Genomic DNA, 21,639 nt, shown 5'->3' with positions numbered 1-21,639 from the left:
CACGATAAAAAGGACAAAGTAACTCTAAGGTTCAAACTGCATTTACAAGACCTCAGCAAAAAACAATCAAACCAAAATTTCCATCCATTTTCTATTGTCGCTTATCCCTATTAGGATCGCTGGATTGTTGGTGCCTATACCGGCTGTCTTTGGCCAGTAAGCGAGGGGGGACCTTTAACTGGGTGCCAGCCGATCGCATGGCACACAGGAATGAACAACCGTTCACATACCCAATCACACATAAGGGCAATTTACAGTGGCCACTACACCTGTCATGCATTTTTTTTTGGAGAGTGGGAGGAAGCAGAAGTGCCCGGAGTGAAGCCATGCAGCCTCAGGGAGAACATGTAAACTCGGGACTCTACACTGTGAAGCAGATGTGCACCAAGCCGCCCGACATTAAAATTTATTGAAATAATAGAATGAACTTGGAAGTAGCATCCATCATCATCTTCTTCATATCGCAAGCACTGATATAACTTAGTCCACTTTGGTATAAAAGTGTTCGTTTGTTCAGTTGAAGCATGTCTGTTTGTTCCTCTTCTTGAGCTTCCAAAGCATTTTGTTTTAGCTTCTTTACTTTCTGGCTCATTGTTACCTGATGTGTATTATTTGACTTGTCACTGGTACTTAAAAAAAAATTGACGAGTTTATTTTGTTTCAAGACTAAAAATCGCACTTTTTAGAAGGCATTTTAGAGGGAAAGGTTAAAAAAAAATCAGATCCCAGAATCTTTGTCAATCAAAGTCAATTTTTCTGTGAATGGTTTAAAAACTTACCCTACAACTTGATGATAGGGAAAATTAGTTTTTCCTCCTGAAGGTAGCCCATCCAGAGGCTATTGCTGTGAACTACGCAACCTAACTGAACTTACCGACTTATTGCAGCGATTCTCATCACCTACCTGTCTCTTGTGTGCTCACGTGAGTAATATCAGCCAAAGTTGCTACATGTGAATAAATTACCATAATAATTAGCAATGTGTGCATTGTTTGCGTGGAGTGATACAGGAGCAATTAATTACTATACTAAGGAGTAAGTAGAATGTGTTTTTTATTGGTGAAATTCTTACCGGGGGTACAATAGGATATGCCCCAGTGAAATCTGTCTGTATGACATGGCTTGTTGTAAAAGAATCCAGACAACACTTCAAAATAAAACGTGGGATATCAAGTAATATATGAAACAAATGCTTTTATTTTGAAGTTACTCGCATGACTAGCGTAAGCATAGTCGTGACAACAATCTTGTTGTCATCTGTATGATCATCTTTACCTCATGGTGTGAGCAGTATTCAATATAAAAAAAGCTGTGTTCCTTTTCACTCAAGTTATGTTTGTTTTTTGTTTTTTTCCACACTATCAAAACAAACATGATGGATGAAGTAGTCAAAAATGTATTATTTGAGTTTGGTGTTTATATGGTGGGTTCATATTCTATATGCACATTATATTTGCTCCGATAAAAATTTTCAAGTGTTGATTGGGCAATGGTGATAAAAAGGTTGGAGATCACTGCTCCAAATTTTTCTTCGGTGAGATTGTTTCTTCTCATGTGCCCTGTGATTGACTGGAGTGGACCCCTATATAGTGGTTTTCATTTATCGTGGGTGAGTCCTGCTCCCAATTAACCGCCAAAAGTGAGGAATCACTGTACCTATTGCAATAGGAACTGGCAGACGAGTCAGGATAGAAGGAAAAATTAAACCAGGACTTTACATGGATAGCCTGGATGAAAACCTGCTTGAGAGTGCTCTTGACAGCAGGACAACAACCCTTAGAGCCAAGATCTCAAAGGATTGGATTCAGAACCACTCTGTGAATGTCCTGGAGTGACCCAGCCATAAGTCCAGACTTGAATTCAATTGATCATCTTTGGAGAAACCTGAAAATGGCTGTGCAAAGGCCGGATTCATGTGCAAAGATGTTACAGGTCAGATGGGTGTGCACACTTATGGCATCATTGTCAAAATATTTGAGCCTGTAATTGCTGTAAGGTTGGTCAACAAAGTACTAAGCAAAGGCTGCCAATCCTTATGTTAATGTAATTTGTTAGTTTTCTATTTTTAATAGTCAAAAAAAGTTAAAAAAAAAAAAAAAACTTTTCATATTGTTGTACTGGGTTGTTGTGCAGAGAATTTTCAAGAGAATAGTATGGTTTGGAATGAGGCTGTAACATGACAAAATTTGGAAAAAGTAAAGCCCAGTGAACACTTTCCTGATACACTGTATCAAGGGGAATGTGGAAAACAAAAATGAAATTACCGTAACACGAACAATGTGCTTACCTTCTCCTGGTACTGTCGCCTGGACGAGTCAAGAGACTGGATGAGTGCTGTAGCGTGGCCAATGACCATGGCGTAGCAGGTGGCCCCCACGATCATACTGAGCATTGTGAGCCAAATGTCCGACATGCTCTCGGGGGCTTGGCGTCCGTAACCAATGCAAAGCATGTGACTCATGGCCTTGAAGAGGGCAAAGGAGTAAAGCTCACTCCATGTATCATTCTGGAAGCAGATAGAACAGTAATCAACACACTTCAGATGGATTTGGTAAACATCTGAAACATCATTACATTATTTCAGGAGTAAAGTTGAACCACTGCATCTTCACATATTGCCATTATTTATTCATTCATTCTTTTATTTTTATATCTCCACCAAGCTCAAAGGTAAGAAGTATTGTATTGACTCAACCACTAACATTCTAACTCTCTCTGTGCAGACATGGTTACAAATACTCCAGGCAGTGGTTGAAAATGAAAGACTATCATGAAAAGCATCATTAATGTGGATTTTGGAGAGGCAGTGCTTATACTGATGATCTGAGGGTGCTTGTTGCATCTCCCCTCAGTGGATGTGTTGCAACACCTGTTCCAAAACACTTAAGATGGATTTGGTAAACATCTGAAACATCCATTGTTTCAATAGTACAGTTGAACCACTGCATCTTCACATATTGATTTTAGCAAATTTCCGTATTGCCGGATTTTGAAGGGGGGGGGGGACACTAACAGTATGTAGGCACTAACTATTTTTATGTTCAGGTGTGAAGCCTTTGACAGAACCACAACGTCGATCATCGAACTGCGTCCTAGGGCGTGTACATAATCGTAATCAGCGTGACTATTTTACTGATCGTAAGTAAAAAGTAATGTTTTGAATTAGGATATTAGTTTTGTGTTATTTTGCAAAAAGAAATTCCCAATAGTTGAGCAAAGGGCGGCATGGTGGAAGACTCGTTGGCATGTCCGCCTTACACTGCAGAGTCAAGCAAAAAAATAGCAAAAAAATGGAAGATGCCCACCTTTGATTTATACACAGTTAAAGTGTACTTACCAACATCTTGTTAAGGGACACCCAGCAATCGGAGGGAAAATCCTGGAGCATGGGCACCAGAAACTGCAGACAACCATCCCAGTGACACAGTAACAGCATCATGCCAATCAGGTTGAAGATTCGCATCACTGCGCTTGCTAGGTCATAGGTCATGTGGAAGATCTGCCGGTAGGAAGTAAATTATTTGAGTAACTTTTCAGAACTTGAGAGAACTCAAAGCCATTTTAGTTGCTGCTGCGGCAGATCACAATTAATTTGGATATTAGGAAATTAGTTTCTATTGCATATGATTCAAAGGAGACCTGTGTTTTTTTAAGTCCAATTGTAATTAAAAAACAATTGAAGAAATCTAAGAGATGATTAAGATATTCATGAAATATGGAACATAATTTTGTGCAAAAATGAATTCAAAAAATCAAAGTACGAAATTAAAATTTGAAAAATACTAAAGTGTGTCACGCTGTATCGGAGAGGTGGAGGAAGGTAGTGGACCTGAAAAAAAACACAGAAAGGCTAGGTTCAAGACAGAGTGTGGATGACAAGGTGTGAGTACTGTAGATGCAAGGATAGAGACTAGATGAAGTAACTTGGAAGAACGGATGTTGGGTTGCGGCGTGAAATCAAGTGATGCTCCTTACTCTGGCACCCCCACCAGCAAACCCGGGAGGGACAGAAGGCTAAGGAGGTGCTAACAGATGCTCCAAATCTCAATCATAAAAATATAAGTGGGACGAAGGCTGACCAGTGTGTGTGAAATCCCCCAAAACATCTTAATCAGAATCATAGTCAAGGTCGTGTAAGTTGGAAAAATCAGAATTAAAAAGAACTCACTGGGGGGAAATATAGTGGAATATGGGCGCTCGGGACAATCAACAGACAATTAACACAATAAATAGCTGCTTAATACGGTGGTTAAAGTACTGGACCAATGCAAAAAGAGTCCGTGGTTCGACCCCAGACCGTAGTCGCACTTCCTTCACTTCCTTCGATAAATAATTGTTTTTCTATTTTGATACTTCCAATTTCATATAATTCTACATATTCACGAAAGGACTGCATGTATTTTTCTTATTCTAAATGTTTATCCTTTTCCCACAAATCCTCATTTTCTATTTTCTATCCCATTGACTTACATTGGGTGAATTGACATTTAACTTTAAACATTTACCTAAAAACAGTTTACTAAATTTGACATAAGATCATTCATTCATTATTTATTACTTTATAATAATGTCATAATTCCTAATTTATTGTGATGCCCCTGGTATACACTAGGTCAGTTCAGTTTGTCAAATGGGTTGCCTGCAGGGATTTTTAATGTCCAGCAGTTGACAGCATTTGATGACACAATATCAACGCAGTATTAACACAATGTGTCAGTGTGCTGACACACTACAAAGTTGCTACTTTGAAAGTAAAAAACAAGACCCAAAACTGAAACAAACTCATGGGGAACAGCAGGGAAACACTGACAAGTTGACGGGGGACTACTCGGACAGGCAGGCAGTGAATACTCGGGTCGTATGACAAAGACGGTCACCCGACAACTAAACTGAACTAAAATGGGACTTATATTCACTGATACTAAATTTGGAAAATGCAGAACACCTGGACAGGCACGAAAGGCAGGCAAACCATATTGGCTGACACGGGGTAAGCAGACAGGTGGACGAAATCTTACTAATGAGAACACAAACAAGAAAAGGCAGACACGAGGGAAAGAGAAACATGAACAAAACCCCACAAAACCAGAATAATAATAAACCCCAACCCAAACATGACAAAGTGGTTAAAACTGAATATTAATTCATCATCGACAGTGACTCAAAGCGAGTATGACTGTCCTCTTCATAGAGTCATCTACTTGTGGGTCCTCAGATGGCTATTGAGGCTGATCCATGATCCACATATTTTGGTGCATTGTGGGCAAGGGAAAGTCAAAGTGGTTTGTGATGGCGGAGCATTTTTCTGTTTTTCCTTGCAGTGCCTTCGCTTTGTCTCTGTGACGCTACGGAATTCCATTTCATGACATGCAGCATCTTTCTACAAGGATTTTTTTCCAAGTGCCCCTGTCCAGTGCAAGGTGCTCCCACTCATTTGATGTGATGTTAAATTTCTTCAGACTGATTTTAATGTTTTCCCTGAAATGCATCTTTTGGCCGCTGGCAGCTGGCTGACCTTCCTTGAGATGTGAGTAGAGAATCTGTTTGGGGAGGCGTGTGTTGGGCATGCGGATGACATGACCTGACCATCGGAGTTGGTGCTGCATTATTGTGGTGGCGATGCTAAGCATGTTTGCGTCCTCCAGAACGTTGATGCTGTCTTTCTCCCCAGCTAATCCTCAGGATATTCTGCAGAGATCTTTGGTGATGTCCTTCCAGGGCTCTATTGGTGGTCCATGACTCAGCTCTATATAGCAAAGTAGGGTTTTGTTTGGGTCTTTAAATCCTGGTCCTCACAGACTCTTTTCCTGAGTCTTGCATACGCTCCACTGGCACAGCTCAGGCGATGGTTGACCTGAGGATGGATGTCTGTAATGTTTTTGCTGTTGGGCTCACTTGGAAGTGGTCAACGCTTACAAGGGGGGTGTTATCCAATTTAATGTTGAGTTGATTAGATGGTTGGTTGAATGGGGGCTGATCTAGGACCTGGGTCTTTGTGATGTTCAAAGCTAGCAAACGCATTCAAGATGCCGTGGAGGTCCTCGACAGAATGTGCTGTGATTGCATTGTCATCAGCCTATTGGAGCTCCATGATGGTAGTGTTGGAGACCTTGCTCTTAGCTTGAACCTGAGCAGGTTGAAAAGCCTGCCATCAGTCCTGTAAACAATTGGGACCCCCTGAGGCAGCTCTTCGCCAATAAGATGTAGCATTGCAGCAATGAAGACTGCAAACAGGGTTGGTGCAATAATGCTTCCTTTTTGACACCTGTTTCTACTCTTAAGGGCTTTGACTCATAGCTGCTGTTGGTGAGCACTGTGGCTTACATGCCATCATGTAGAGGCCTCTGTATCCTGATTTACTTCTTATGGCAGCCGTGCCTTGTTAGTATACTCCACAGAGCCTAGCGGTCTACAGTTTCAAAAGCCTTTGTCTGGGTCAGTTGTGCTGTTACGGTTGAGGGGTTCCTAAGTGCTCTTTCACCGTGTGTTGAAAGACTTGCTGTCCTACAGCAGCTCCTGCCCGTCCTTCGAGCTCAAGGGGTTTAGGCCACGGTAGCTTGGACCATTAACAGTCTTGGTGGCACTGAAAAAGCCTCTGGTATCACCAGAGTCTGACAGTCTCTGGACTTCCAGAGCTCTTTCTGTCCATTAGGAGTTCTTGAGTTCTCAGGCTTGATGTTCCCAATGTCTTACTTTCCCATTTCCACTTCCAGAGGTCTTGGTCTCGGCCTACCCTGCCGTTGAAATCTCCTGGGAGAGTAATCTTATCCTAGGTAGGCGTAGAAGGTCTCTTTTACTTCCTGCTACTTCCAGAGTCTAGGGTAGGGGCATAGGCACTCTCAACTGTTGCCATCTGGTTGTGGTCAAGCATCAGACGGATGGTCATGAGACGCTCATTGATCCCCACAGGAAGTTCAGAGAGGTGACTGATGAGTTGGTTCCTGATGGTGAACCCAACACCATGGATCCTGGGCTCATCAGCAGCTTTCCCTTTCCAAAAGAAAGTGTAGTCACCTTTCTTCTCCTTTAGTTTTCCTCCGTCTGCCGGGTTGGTCTCAGAAAGGGCAGCTAGGTCAATCCGACACCTCCTCAGTTCTCTAGCAATGATCGCAGTTCTTCTCTCTGTCTGTCACTGGGTGCACTATCCATTACAGTGCACACATTCCAGGCTCCAATGTCCATTATTTTATGTTTTCAATCGCAAGCAGTGATCCCTCTGCATGCGGTAATCCAATCGGGAGATCTAAGGCAGGCTATCTTTAGGGCATCTTTGCTAGCCCCCTCCCCATATGGGGTGAGCCAAGTGAAAGGGCTGCTCAGTCATGGGTGCAGCTGCCGAAGGGCTCTTTCTGCCTTGTTCCAAGAGCCCAGCAACTGAATCTTAACACCCACCGCCTAATGTGCCAATCCGTGACTAGAGCCTTCCAGATCTCACAATCCTGCCCCCGTTTGCCACTCATTGGTCGCCATGGGGCTGTAATCAAGGATGTTAGGGTGGAATCCCTGTGGAGGACGCCTGTGGAGGGCGCCTGTTTGTGACGTTGTTTAATGTGGGGTGGCTGCTGCACAGACAGCCACCACACAGTCCTTGACGGGGAGAGGGCCTGGGTCTAGTGGCATGGAATCCAACATGACTGGAGACCTTCTTCCTGCTGTAGCCTTCATCCGCATTCCCAACTGTTTTGATGCTCCCCTACAATCAGTCACCATCTTCAACCTGGTCAACTGTTGAGGTGGGGGGATATTAATTAAAAGAATGATGAAATACACACACTTTTATGCTGGTTAAACTAGTGCTACAGTAAAATATATAAAATAGAAATGCTGAAATAAACTTGAAATTGTGGATTTGTCACAGAAGATTTTAAGGATAAAAAATACTGCATTTATTTCTGCCAAAATTGTACATGCAAATTGATTGAAATGAGGTTCGTGTGGGCTGAAAATGTTGTCAATATTTAGCTGAGGAGGGATGTCTGTAATGTTTTTGCTGTTGGGCTCACTTGGAAATCACCTCCTCCCCCAATGTTTTGTTTTTTTCAAAAGACCATCACTTTATAGAAATGCTAACCTAATGTACTGCAATAACACTTGCACGCTCAGTGCTAACGTGGAGTCTTGAAGCATTCTAGCCTGTTAAAACGCAGTCTTGCTCAGTCGCAAATGTAGGGACTTTTACTAAAAACTACCCCACTGCTCGTCATGTCGGAAACGGACTCATGACATCATGGCATTACATACAGTAAGTGTGGTGCACTTATGGCTGTGAGTGAGAGGGCTATTCACAGACACATTAAACACCCATACTATGATTAGGAGATCACTAAGCATGACCTATTGGCCATCAATTACTAAGCACATTTAATACAATTTATGTATGTACACACAATGTCTGACAGTCAAAATCCTAAATCCTACTGGATGGTAAAAGAACTTTGCACACATAGCACTTTTTTACCAACCTCAGGTACCTTTTCTAGAATCATGACATTGTTCTTGGACATGTATGACGACTTTTCTTGCATGTGAAAAACATGATCAAATTCCAACTTTTCGTCTGATAACTTTCCTGGTGCCTTGAAAATGGGTTTAGTTCCTTCCATGAGCATAGTCATAACTCAAAATGTCTGGAATCATTATCCACCCCCACTGTAGACAGTAGAGCAGTGCTTCTCAATTATATTTTGCCAAGCCCCCACTAGGAAAGAGAAAACTTTTAACCCTAACCCCCTCGACGCGATTTCAATAAAAAAGATTATTATCTATAAAAATTGTATATCGAAACCTGTATCTTTTTTTAACATTAACAGAAGAAAAAAAACAATATGAATCAACTCAACGACTATTCATTATTTTTTACAGCGTTTACACGGGTTAGTCTAACTTAGTCTAAAATAGAAAATAAAAGTACATCAAAGTGCCTGAATATTTAAATAATGAATAAAAATTTGTATTTAATTGCAATTACACTTCTCCGGGGTCATCTGTGCCCCCTGCCCTCTTATCACCTCGTGCCCCACTAGCACTGCAGTAGAGGAATAACTACTACATACAGTAAACTGCATAAAAGGAATTTATCAGTTTACGCCTCATGACTTAACACTGCAAATAAATTCATTGTATCTGCCATTCTGGCATAGGCATTTTGCCCAGCAGTACAATGCCGTCACAGATGTCAAACTGAAGGCCTGGGCGCCAATTTGGGCCCATCACAGCTATTAACGTGGCCCGCAAAATGCTAATTATGACTTCGTTTCTGACTATAATATCAAATTTGCAAGTTGTCTTCAACTTTAACTTTGTTACCAATCCCTCTTTTGAACAATTTTAAACGGCCTCTGATCTTAAAACTAGATAAATGTGTGACAATCATATTTCAAATTGATTTGACTTTATATTGACTTTTATACAATTTGGCTCATGATTAAACTGGTTTTGACACCGGTGGTATAGAAAATTGGTGTACAAAATAGGGCCCACGGGCCGGTTCTGGCTAACAAAATGGGTTGAATCTGGCCCGCGAGATTGTGTAAGAAAGTATTTACTGAATGTTTTCAATAAATGAAACTTAAAAAGTTTTATGATTAATAGTAATGTGAATGTTTTATGATTTATCGTGATGTTGTACGATTTTGAAAAGCATTTAAAAAATAATTCATTTGAAGTTGTTGTTTTAATATGATATAACTATACAGTATACCATTATTTTATTGGTCCGGCCCACTTGGAAATAGATTTTCTTCTATGTGGCCCACAAGCTTAAACGAGTTTGACACCCCTGCTCTAAGTAACTTTGTAAAATGTAAAGTACAGAACAAAAGTTTGGATACGCCTTTTCGATCAATTTCTTAGGATGACAAGTAAGGATGACCAGTCATTTTTTTTTACTTACGAATGGGTTCTGCTTATAAAATGAATTTGAACAGTTTTCCAATTGGACTGTTAGCTGAGTATTAACTTGATTTCTGCACAACACAACTGATGACCCCATCCCATTGAAAAGAGAGAAGTTAATCTAACTGATTCTGATCAAGTGAAAACCTTTTCAAATGATAATGTCATGTTGTGTTGTGTTTGTGATTTTAGTTAGCGTCGGGGTTTTCTGTTCTGCTTCTCTTGTGTTGACTAATCAGCTTCTTCTTCTGATTGTTTCAAGGTGCTCCTTGTTGTCTGGTTAATTTTGAGAACTGTACTTTCCGCACTATAAGGCGCACCGGATTATAAGGCGCACCATCAATTAATGACATACAGTGATCCCTCCTACTTCGCGGTTAATGGGGGGTGTTAACCCCCCGTGAAGTCTGAAACCCTCGAAGTAGGGTATCAGTTCCTAGATTTCCACGTACGCCCCAATATAGCCGCAGTAACTATAAACAATCCTTTTTTTTTTTGTATTTTATTTCCTTTCTCCTATTATTTAACATTACATTATCCTTATTAACATTGTTAACATTATTGTATATTCATTAAATAACTTATATTACTTAGTTTGTTGAGAATTTGTTCTCAGCACTGGTTATCTGCACCAAGACTCCGGTGAAAGAGCACACAAGTCATCACGTTGAACTTCACATTTATTTTGGCTCATGTATGGTGTATCATGTAGTATCTGTTGAATAATAAATCAACAACAATGTTAAAGTCAGTCAACTAACATATAAACACTTGCCAAACTTTAATCTATGAATTTACTGTATTTTAGTCGACATTAGCAGGTTAGACAACTAACAACTACTAACTATAAAGTGCAACCTCTACACAAACGAACACAAACAGAATAAACACTCATCGCTTAATAAACATAGGCAGTAGCGTGCGTTATCAACATAAATGATAATAAACTATAAATATAAGCTTACGTTGTCATTCACTACGTCACCGTAACGAGCCGAATGACGCACAGAACGTAAAACAGGAGGGAGCCGGGCAAAATGGCGGCGTGTCAAGTCAGAAAGTTGTCGAGCTCTAAGCACTAAAAGTCTGTGAAAGTAATAATTGCAGCAGTTGGCGAAGATAAACGGATGAAGTGGATTGTTGAACCTTCCCTAACACTTTTGGGTGTGTGAAAGTGGGCTCGCACGAAAAATGAAGAAATCTGCGAAAAAAAGAAAAAGTGAACCTAGCAGCAGCCGTGCTAATGAGCACGACGCTCACGTGATGGAAAATGATCCACAATTGGATGACAAGGAAGCGTTTTCTCCATTGCCACTGACTCCGAGTAAACCTCTAATTGCCAAAAAACCCACTATCCACAAAGCTCTCAACTCTGAAGAAGCTGTTCGTACACTGGCCGATCTTATCAACTCAAGGAGTGACGCGATTGAGAAAATGGTGGACTCTGTCCGGGCCGAACTAAAAGGTATGAAGGAGAAGATTGTCTCTATTGAAAAACGAGTGGAGAGAACCGAGGAATCTGCCATGAAATGCATGAATTGGGTCTCAGATTTGGAAAGCTTTGGCCGCCGATGGAACTTAAGACGTTATGGTATACCAGAAGGTGAAAAGGAGAACGTGTGCGCAGAGATGATAAACGTATGCCAAAGGGTACTCCCGTGAGGGAGAAGATACATGAGACCATAGATATCGTTCATCGTGTGGTGAAACAGCGCCTGAACAACCCAAGACCCCGTGGTATTATCGTCAGGTTCATCGCGCGCCGTTACAGAGATGCTGTTTGGAAAGCGGCTAAGAACAATGCTTTTCTTCAGGACAAGGGACTGCGCTTTACCGAGGACTTCACAAAGGAGGACAGAGAGAACAGGCAGAAACTGTGGCCGACTATAAAGAAAGCGCGCGAAGAGGGGAAGCAAGCCTACTTTGTGGGATGAAGAGGTTTCATAAATGGTGCAGAAATCCCTCCCTAGATATGGGTTATTACTACAGTTTATATTCTTTAAGTAAAGACACAGGTTTGCTCTTAGCCTATATAATTTCTCAGGTTCATGTGATGTCTTAAAGTTATCTGACACTTTACTCTATAACGAGTTATTGTTTTGTTTTTTACTTGGTAAATAACGTTATGAGTATAATATCTAGTCGTTCCACTTGATAATGTGAAGAAATACTGCCAAATTTCCACTGATTCTCAGTCAGACTTGCTTAGTTATTATAATACAATTGCCACGCTGATCTCAGCACTTCGTTCTCATCAAGCTTATCTCAGTTAACACAATTCTACGTTTGTTTGTTCATTGTTATTTGTTGTATTCTGTTAACTTTATCTTTTGTATCACTTACTGCTAGGGGGTTACATAATAATGATAAACAAAAAGCTTTATTTCTTTTTGCCAAGCAGTTTAGGTCAGATTATTTTTATTTACAAGAATCTCATTCCATCATATACGATGCCAATTTTTGGAGATGTCAGTGGGGCAACTCTATTTGGCTTTCTCACGGTACAGAGCGTTCAGCAGGGTTGTCTACTTTGAAAAACAGGTTTAATGGTGATGTCCTATTTACAGAATATGATACAAATGATCACTTTATTTGTCAAGTGATTACACTCAATGACCTAGTATTTTTAATAGCCAATATTTATGGATACAACACAAGAAAAGAAAATGACAATCTCATTCTGTCTATAGAGAACATTTTGATAGGCTGGTTAGTCAAATTTCCAAATGCAACTTTATTATTAGGAAGGGACTTTAACATTATCTTGGATAGCAGTATGGGTAAATGGCCTCCTGGTCAGAAAAATAGAACTGGTTCTATTCTAAAAGCCTTTATGGATAGATTCAGCCTTGCGGATATTTGGAGAGTTAAATTTTATAATAATAACTCATTCACATGGAGCAATAAGTCAGGTTCCAATCAGTCGAGAATAGACTTTTGGTTAGTTTCTGAGAACTTTAACAAAGATCATATTGATGTGGATATATTGCCCACACCTCTTACAGATCATAAAGCCATATACATTAAATTATCATTATCATCCTCTAAAAACAGTATTCCTCAGTCAGCCTATTGGAAACTCAATCACTCATTATTACTACAAGATGACGTTAAAAAGGATGTCACAGATCTGATTTCATACTTTTGGTCCAAAGCTAAAGCAGAAAAACAATTTGGTAATAATTGGGAACTGTTTAAATTTGAGTTTGGTAAATTATTAAGAAAAAGTGGTAGTCTTAAAGCCAAAGCTAGAAGAGCTGAAGAGGAAACTATAATAAAAGGGATCACTCATTTGTCACTTAGAAACACAGATACATTGTCAGAGGAGGAGCAACTGGAATTAGCAAATTTGCAAATTAGATTAGATGACTTATATAGCCAAAAAGCAAGAGGTGCCTTCGTTAGATCTAGAACAAAATGGATAGAAGGAGAACAAAATACTCGTTATTTTTTTGCTTTTAAAAAAGCATCATTCCAATAACAATAGTATTGCTAAACTGAACATTGATGGAGTTGTTACAGAGGACTCAAGTCATCTCAACTTTTTGTGGTAATTTCTACAGAGAATTATACAGCCCTAACTTCTGTCAAAATTCAGCTGATAACTTTCTAAACTCACTTACTCCTAAATCTATTACTAAGAAAGAAAAGACATTATGTGATGAGCCTATTATGCTTGAGGAGATAAAAAATGCAACCACTCATCTAAAAAATAACAAATCGCCAGGTACGGATGGACTGACCTCAGAATTCTACAAGTTATTGTCCAATGACCTGGCTCCCTTTTTATTTGAAGTGTTTACAGAATGTATAGAAATAGAAAATCTCCCAACTACCATGACTCAAGGGTTGACTATACTGATTCCCAAACCTAATAAAGACTCATTATTAATTGACAATTGGCGTCCAATCTGTTTGCTCAATAATGATTACAAAATATTTGCTCTTATTTTGTCTAAGAGACTTAAATTGGTCTTGGACTCGATTATTGACGAATCACAATCAGGTTTCATGGCAAAACGACACATAACAAACCATATCAGACTAGTTTTGGACATTTTAGATTACCCTGACTTAATTGACACTAATGGTTTCATATTATTTCTAGACTGTCGAAGGCATTCAATACAGTGGAAAATCAGTTTATTTTACAATTTCTAAAAAAGTTTGGTTTTGGTAATTTTTTCTCTACAGCCATTAAAACGCTTTATAAGGATGGTAACAGTTCTATTAAACTGATGGGAGGTACATCCCCTAGATTTAATTTATCTAGAGGAATTAGGCAAGGTTGCCCCACCTCCCCGTATCTCTTCCTGTTGGTGGCTCAGCTATTGGCAGATCATGTTAAATCTATGTCAGGTTCATTTGTCAGACATTTGTAAGAAATTGTACACAAAAAAGGAGACAAGGCAATCTTCCCAACTCATGCATGAGGGGAGCGAAGAGGAACCGGCCAAGGACAATTCTGCGCTCTGCCAATCTCTCCGACTCCCCTTACTTTTATTTGTTACAGAGATCCCTAACTACATGAAAGTCCCGGCCCTCAAGGGGCAGGGAAAAACGCAAGTCTATGGCCGGGACCTTGTGTACTTGTCCTTCTATGTGTGAGCATGTGGGTGAGAAACTAATGCATGTATGAAAAAATACGTAGCGAAACATTCTGATAATGCATAGCAAAAACATCGATAAGAGTCACAGGTGTGGGAACGCTCCGACTGGCAGGCTTGAGCGGCCTTCCTTCTGCTTGAAAGAAAACAATGACGAGACAGTTCTTTTCCCACAAACAGTGCACTCATTCTCCCAGCGTACCATCAACATACCTAGCAGTACATCAGCAGTTTATTCATTCATTATTATCATTCAGTATGTGTTTATTCATTCACGCAGCAAAGCATTTCTTCATTGCGAGCATTAATATTTTGTAGCAAATGTATAATCACTATATCTATAATTATTCTAACAATAATTATTCTAACAATCTACTACTCTGAAAGGTATTTATATTATTCATAAAGAATTGATCATAACCTAGCTGGCTGATGACGCCACATTTTTTTTTGCAAGATGAAAATTAAATTCCTACTGCCTTTGAAATAGTTAATGAGTTTTCAAATGCTTCTGGTTTATATTTAAATGTAAAAAAGTGTGAACTCATGGCTGTTAAGGAGTGTTATAGATCTGCCCTTTATGGTATCCCAATAAAAAAGGAAGTTATGTATCCAGGAATATTTATTACTAAAGATCAACAAAGGAGACTCTCATTAAACTTTAGTCCTATCTTACAAAAAACTAAAACAAAATTGAACCTCTGGCTTCTAAGGGACCTCTCGTTAAGAGGAAGAGTTTTACTCACCAAGGCAGAGGGTATATCCCGTCTGACTTATGCGGCTTTGGTTCTCCATCTCGATAACAAATTAATAAAGGAGGTTGATAAAGTGATGTTCAATTTTATATGGAAAAATAGGATACACCACGTTAAGAAATCTGTTCAGATGAACTCTTATGATAATGGTGGGTTTAATTTTTTGGATTTTTGCACTCTAAATCTTGAATCCTTTAAAATAAATTGGCTAAATCAATTCTTCAGAAACCCAACCTCCATTTGGAATAGTATACCTTTTCATTTGATGTCTAAGTTGGGTGGTCTAAACTTTTTTTCGGTCGGTAACTTTAATATTGACAAAATTCCTGTAAAATTGTCTGCTTTTCATCGTCAAGCTTTTCTATCATGGTCCCTCATTTACAAACACAATTTTTCACCTGATAACTATTTTATTTCGGAATAACAAGGACATTTTATTCAAACGCAAAACTCTTTATCGAATATTGGTTTAATAACAATATACGGGTAGACCAGCCATTTAAAAGGGATGGTCTTCTTTTTTCTTATGAAGAGTTTCTGGCATTATACAACATCCCGGTATCTACTGTTGATTATGCAAAGGTCTTTGGTGTGATACCCTCTGGAGTTTGTATGTTATTTAATTCTCAGCCAAGATTTAATGGTCAACATCTGCCCTTGTTATCTTCAGCTGACACTCATATAGGCAAGGCCTGTTTTTGTAATAATTCTCGGAATAACAACAGATCTATAAGAGCCTTATTCCAAAAAGATTTATCTCATTGCCATATGTGAATTCATTCTGGAGTCGTTCGGTGGGTGTTTTGGCATGGAAGAGGGCCTGGCTACTAATCACTATTTGATCACCAATAAAGTAAAAGAAATATCATTCAAACTCCTTCATAGATTCTACCCTGCCAAAAAATATATAAAAACAAAATTCAAGAAAGACATAGATGTTACTTGTAGTTTCTGCTCTGAATGCCCAGAAACGGTTGTGCATTTATTTTGGCACTGCCCATTTGTGAAAATTTTCTGGAAAAACCTCTGCTCTTCTATTACTGAAAATGTTGAGTGATTTTTTTTTGTATTGGAAGAATGTTTTATTTGGTCACCTGGAGTATAATGCACAGAAAAGTATTCATATACATATAATTAATCTCATTATTATCATGGCTAAGTTTCATATTCATACATGTAAATTTACAGGCAAAAAGCCATGTTTTCTTGTTTTTAGAAAAAAATTACTCATTATACCTATTCTATTCAGCGTTCCTTGAAACGAAAAGCAATTAAAACTATAACTGCTTGCTCTATGTTAAACATATTTATATAATGTTTTTTTTTTATCCCCCTAGCGTATATACTTTTCTTATTTTATTATTTTTGTTTTACTTTTGTATGTTCTTTTATACTGTTTGTACAATCTTCGGTCAGTGATGTTGTACTGTGTTGAATCTTCGTATGATTAGGTTATGCAATAAAAAAAAAGAAAAAAAAAAGTAAAACAGGAAACGGAAATACAACGCGACCCGACAAATTAAAAGCATGCATTTCAAAATAAGATAAAAACGTCACGAACTCTAAAGCTTGAAGAATTCTTAACATAGTTATTAACTAATATTACTTAGTTATTTGATGAATACAGTACTGTATAATGTACTTTTTTTTTGCTTTTTTCAAATTTTTTCGATTTTTGCACATTTTTTAAATTATTTTTTATTTTGAAATATTTTTAATTTTTGCTGGAAAAACTCGCAAAGTACTGAGACCACAATATCTGAGACCGCGAAGTAGGAGGGATCACTGTATTTTAAAACTTTTTCCATTTATAAGGTGCACTGAATTATTAGGCGCATCCTCAATTAATGACATATTTTAAAACTTTTTCAATCACAATATAGTAATACTCAAAGTAATAAAAATAATAACTCAAATAATAACTCTAAACTGTCAATCGCAGAATAACTCAATGTCAATATGAACGACCTTGTTCAACTGTAAACACACAAAAGAGGTAAAACTTTATCAGTTCATTCTCCATCTAATAATCCCAATCTCAATATTGATCCATATATAAGGCACACCTGATTATAAGGCGCACCATCAGCTTTTTAAAAAAAATAAGGCTTTTAAGTGCGCCTTATGGTGCGGAAACATATATTTAGTTTCCTGTTTCCTTCCAGTTCTTGTTGTTGTTATTGTTCTTGTTATTGTTATTGTCGATGCAGGATTGTTCTATTGATTAGTTCCATGAGTTTTAGTATTCGAGAATTTTGTCGTAAGTTTTGGTTTGTTACTTTGTCGACAGTTGTCGACTTTGTTTTCCATTTGTTATCTTCATATTAAATTATGTTTTTCTGATTGCAACCTGCTTTCTTGCATTTTGGGTCCACCACCTTAGCCACTATTCTTTGACTGGCCAATATGTCAAACTGCCAAAGTATAGCGCTAACTCCTGCTTGGCAAGATTGACTGATATAGCGCTAACTCCTGCTTGGCAAGATCTACTCAATATCAAATTCTTTGTCATCAGTGTCAATAGCTACTTTGGGCAGACTTTGTGAGTGCTCGATACCTCACTATATGGTCGACACAATACTGATACTTGGTTTCGGTACTCACCCATCTGTAGTAATATTACTTACTTTTTAGTACAGTGATACCTCAGCTCACGAACATAACTGGTTCCCAGAAAGTGTGTGTAAGGCGAAAAGTTCATCTTCCGAACATTTATTTCCCATAAGAAACCATTAAATCAAGAATAATCCGTTCCCAGGTCCCCATAAAAAAATAAATTTCTACTAAATAAGCCTTAAAACTACACAAAGATATACCTTATTTCATGTATAACTAGAATATGTGTTGTTGTTGTAGAATATTGTTGGTGCGAGGGTGTTCTTGGCAATCTAACCCATAATGGGAAACACCTAAATTTGGAACGACTAGTATAGGTTGGATGCAAATGGAGATATCACAAGAGGAAACATAAAAAATCTGATTTTTCGCGAGTTTTAGGGGGCTATTACTAACGCAAAAAAGATGCATTATGGGTAAATGACTCTCTGAGGTCATAGGCAGGGTCAAGATGAACGGTTAAACGCTGAATCGGACTGAATCTGACATTAAAGTGAAAAAAACAACAATTCTTTGAATTTTGTAAAATATCACAAAATTTAAAAAAGGAAGAAAAAAAGATCACTCAAAGTACAAATTCTGAATTTTGGGGGCTTATAATTAATAGTTTGGATGTTCAATATTTGGAGAGTGTTGATTTTATTGTTCTGAGTTAACCAAGATGGCCGCCATCCTGGGTGGAAGTTGAGCTGAACCCTCATGAGCTGTCTGATCAGATATCCAAGATGGCCGCCCCTGAGGGTTGATGGGAAATGGAGTCTCAGTGTATGTAGCCAAGTGTCCAAGATGGCCACCTGACGACCCCATGGGAAATGGAGTACTTTGTCTACCTAAACAGAAGTCCATGAAGGCCAAACGCCCACACAATGAATGACCTCATTGAAAATGAATTGGTTTATTAAAGGATGTGGAATTGTGGGAAAATTTTGAATTCTGGGAAGAGGAAAATGGATACACAAATGGAATGGTGGGCATCGGGGGAAACGATTAAAGTTGGAATGGTGGAAATCCGAGAAGGAATGGCAAAGATATAAGGGAAAAACTGAAAAAGTGGAATTGTGGGTAATTTTTGATTTCTGGGAAAAGGAAAATGGATACCTCCATGGAATGGCGGGAATTGGGGGAATCCATTAAAGTTGGAACGGTGGGAATCGGAGCAGGAATGGCCAAGATAGAAGGTTACAAAGTTTTGGTGAGGAAAATGGGAATGAGGAATTATGGGTAAAATTATTAATATTGTTATGAATTACTGGTATGTGTGAATATGTGTAATGATGACAATGTGAAATTAATTAGCTAAATGATTTGAATGCAAAATGAGGAAGCTTCAAGTAGAAAAAGTAAAATCTGCCTTTGGGAATGAATAACAAATTGTTATAGGTGGAAAATATGGAATTATGGGAAATTCTTAATAATTGTGATTTATTGAATTGTTGGGAATGAGCCATAAGGTGGAATGAATAAGTTAAATGTTATGAATATGAAATGGGATACATCAAAATGTGAAATGTTAAATGTCCCATTGAGAATGAATGGGAAGCCCTCCCATTGGAAATGCATTATGAAATATTGAAGGTGGGAAAAATATGGAATTATGGGAAATTATTGGAAACTATGAATTACTGGAATGATGGGAATGATCCCTAAGGCAAGATGAATGAGTTAAATTTGGAAAATATGAAATGTGAAAGATGTAATAATGAAATGAAAAATCACCCGATGTAAGTCAATGGGTTTTTTGGCGCGGAAAACAGGGAATTGTGGGAAATCTATGAATAATTGGAATTATAAAAATACACGCGCACCGAATGGGAATACGTGGAATAAGATGAAATTGAAACGGCGTGAATCGGATAAACTGGGAAAGAGAAGAAACTTACCGAAAAACGGCAGAATAATAATAACTAGAATATGTGCAATTCCTGAAGAAATTGCGTGTGAAGGTGAAACACCTGAAGGGAGAGGTTTTGAATTATGTGGAATGGCGGAAATTGGGGGAATTGATTAAAGTTGGAACAGTCGGAATAAGATAACGAATGGCAAAGATAGAAGGGAAAAACTGAAAAGTGGAATTGTGGGTAAATTTTGAATTGTGGGTAAAAATGGAATGGCAGGCATCAGGGAATCAAATAAAATTGGAACGTCGGAAACAGATGAAGAATGGCAAAGATAGAAGGGAAAAACAGAAAAAGTGGAATTGTGGGTAATTTTTGAATTTTGAATAAAAATGGGTGGGCGGGCATTGGGGGGAATAGATTAAAGTTGGAACGGTCGGAATCGGATGAAGAATGACAAAGATATAAGGGAAAAACTGAAGAAGTGGAATTGTGGGTAAATTTTAAATTCTGGGAAGAAGTAATTGGATACCATAATGGAATGGCGGGACTTGGGGGAATCGATTAAAGTTTTAACGGTCGGAATTGGATGAAAAATGGCAAATATATAGGGGAAAAACTGAAAGAGTGGAATTGTGGGTAATTTTTAAATTGTGGGTAAAAATGTATGGACGGGCATTGGGGGAATCGGTTAAAGTTGGACCGGTGGTAATCGGAGCAGGAATGGCAAAGATACAAAGGAAAAACTGAAAAAATGGAATTGTGGGTAATTTTTGAATTCTGGGAAGAAGAAAATGGATACCACCATGGAATGGCGGGACTTGGGAAAATCAATTAAAGTCGGAACGGTAGGAATCGGATGAAGAATGGCAAAGATATAAGGGAAAAACTGAAAAAGTGGAATAGTGGGTAATTTTTGAATTGTGGGTAAAAATGGATGGGCGGCTATTGGGGGAAATGATTAAAGTAGGAACGGTCGAAATCGGATGAAGAGTGGCAAAGATATAAGTGAAGAACTGAAATAATGGAATTGTGGGTAAATTTTGAATTCTGGGAAGTAGAAAATGGATACCACCATTGAATGGCGGGACTTGGGGGAATCGATTAAAGTATGAACGGTAGAAATCGGATGAAAGAAGGCAAAGATATAAGGAAAAAACTGAAAAAGTGGAATTGTGGGTAATTTTTGATTTGTGGGTAAAAATGGAATAGAGGCCATCGGGGGAATCGATTGAAATTGGAACGGTCGGAATCGGATGAAGACTGGCAAAGATAGAAGGGAAAAACTAAATGAGATGTCTGATCAGATATCCAAGATGGCCGCCCCTGAGGGTTGATGGGAAATGGAGTCTCAGTAGTCAAGTGTCCAAGATGGCCACCTGATGACCCCATGGGAAATGGAGTACTCTGTTTACCTAAACAGTAGTCCACAAAGTCCAAACGCCCACACAATGAATGACCTCCTTGAAAATGAATTGGTTCATTAAAGGTACAGTATGTGGAATTGTGGGAAATTTTTGAATTCTGGTAAGAGGTAAATGAATACACCAATGAATTGGCAGGGATGAATGGAATCGATTAAAGTCGGAACGGTGGGAATCGGATGAAGATTGGCGAAGACAGAAGGTTACAATGTTTTGGCAAGAACAATTAACTGAGGAATTATGGGTAAAAAAATGGGAAAAACTTGAAATTGTTGGTGCGAGGGTGTTCTTGGCAATCTAACCCATAATGGGAAACACCTAAAGTTGGAACGATAAGTAGAGGTCGGACGCAAATGGAGATATCACAAGAGGAAACATAAAAAAATCTGATTTTTCGCGAGTTTTAGGGGGCTATTACTTATGCAAAAAAGATGCATTCTGGGTAAATGACACCCGGAGGTCAATGGCAGGGTCAAGATGAACGGTTAAACGCTGAATCGGACTGAAT

The 21,639-nt window shown here is 38.6% G+C and overlaps 1 protein-coding gene across 1 annotated transcript in view; it reads right to left on the bottom strand.

The window, feature by feature from the left end:
- hcn2b (hyperpolarization activated cyclic nucleotide-gated potassium channel 2b) overlaps positions 1 to 21,639 on the bottom strand; it is a 58,637-nt gene that overhangs the window by 28,982 nt on the left and 8,016 nt on the right. Inside the window, exons 3-4 of the mRNA XM_088426057.1 lie at positions 3,338 to 3,499; positions 2,288 to 2,506 (exon numbers count right to left, since the gene is read on the bottom strand). Of these exons, the coding sequence (XP_088282183.1) occupies positions 2,288 to 2,506; positions 3,338 to 3,499 (381 nt within the window). The remainder of the gene's footprint in view (positions 1 to 2,287; positions 2,507 to 3,337; positions 3,500 to 21,639) is intronic.

Source organism: Hippichthys cyanospilos, chromosome 10, assembly GCF_059441005.1.
Source record: "Hippichthys cyanospilos isolate Australia breed blue-spotted pipefish chromosome 10, RoL_Hcya_1.0, whole genome shotgun sequence".
Lineage (NCBI taxonomy): Eukaryota > Metazoa > Chordata > Actinopteri > Syngnathiformes > Syngnathidae > Hippichthys > Hippichthys cyanospilos.
Note: the sequence above shows the minus strand (reverse complement) of the source record. Positions and strands in the feature narration are given on the sequence as shown.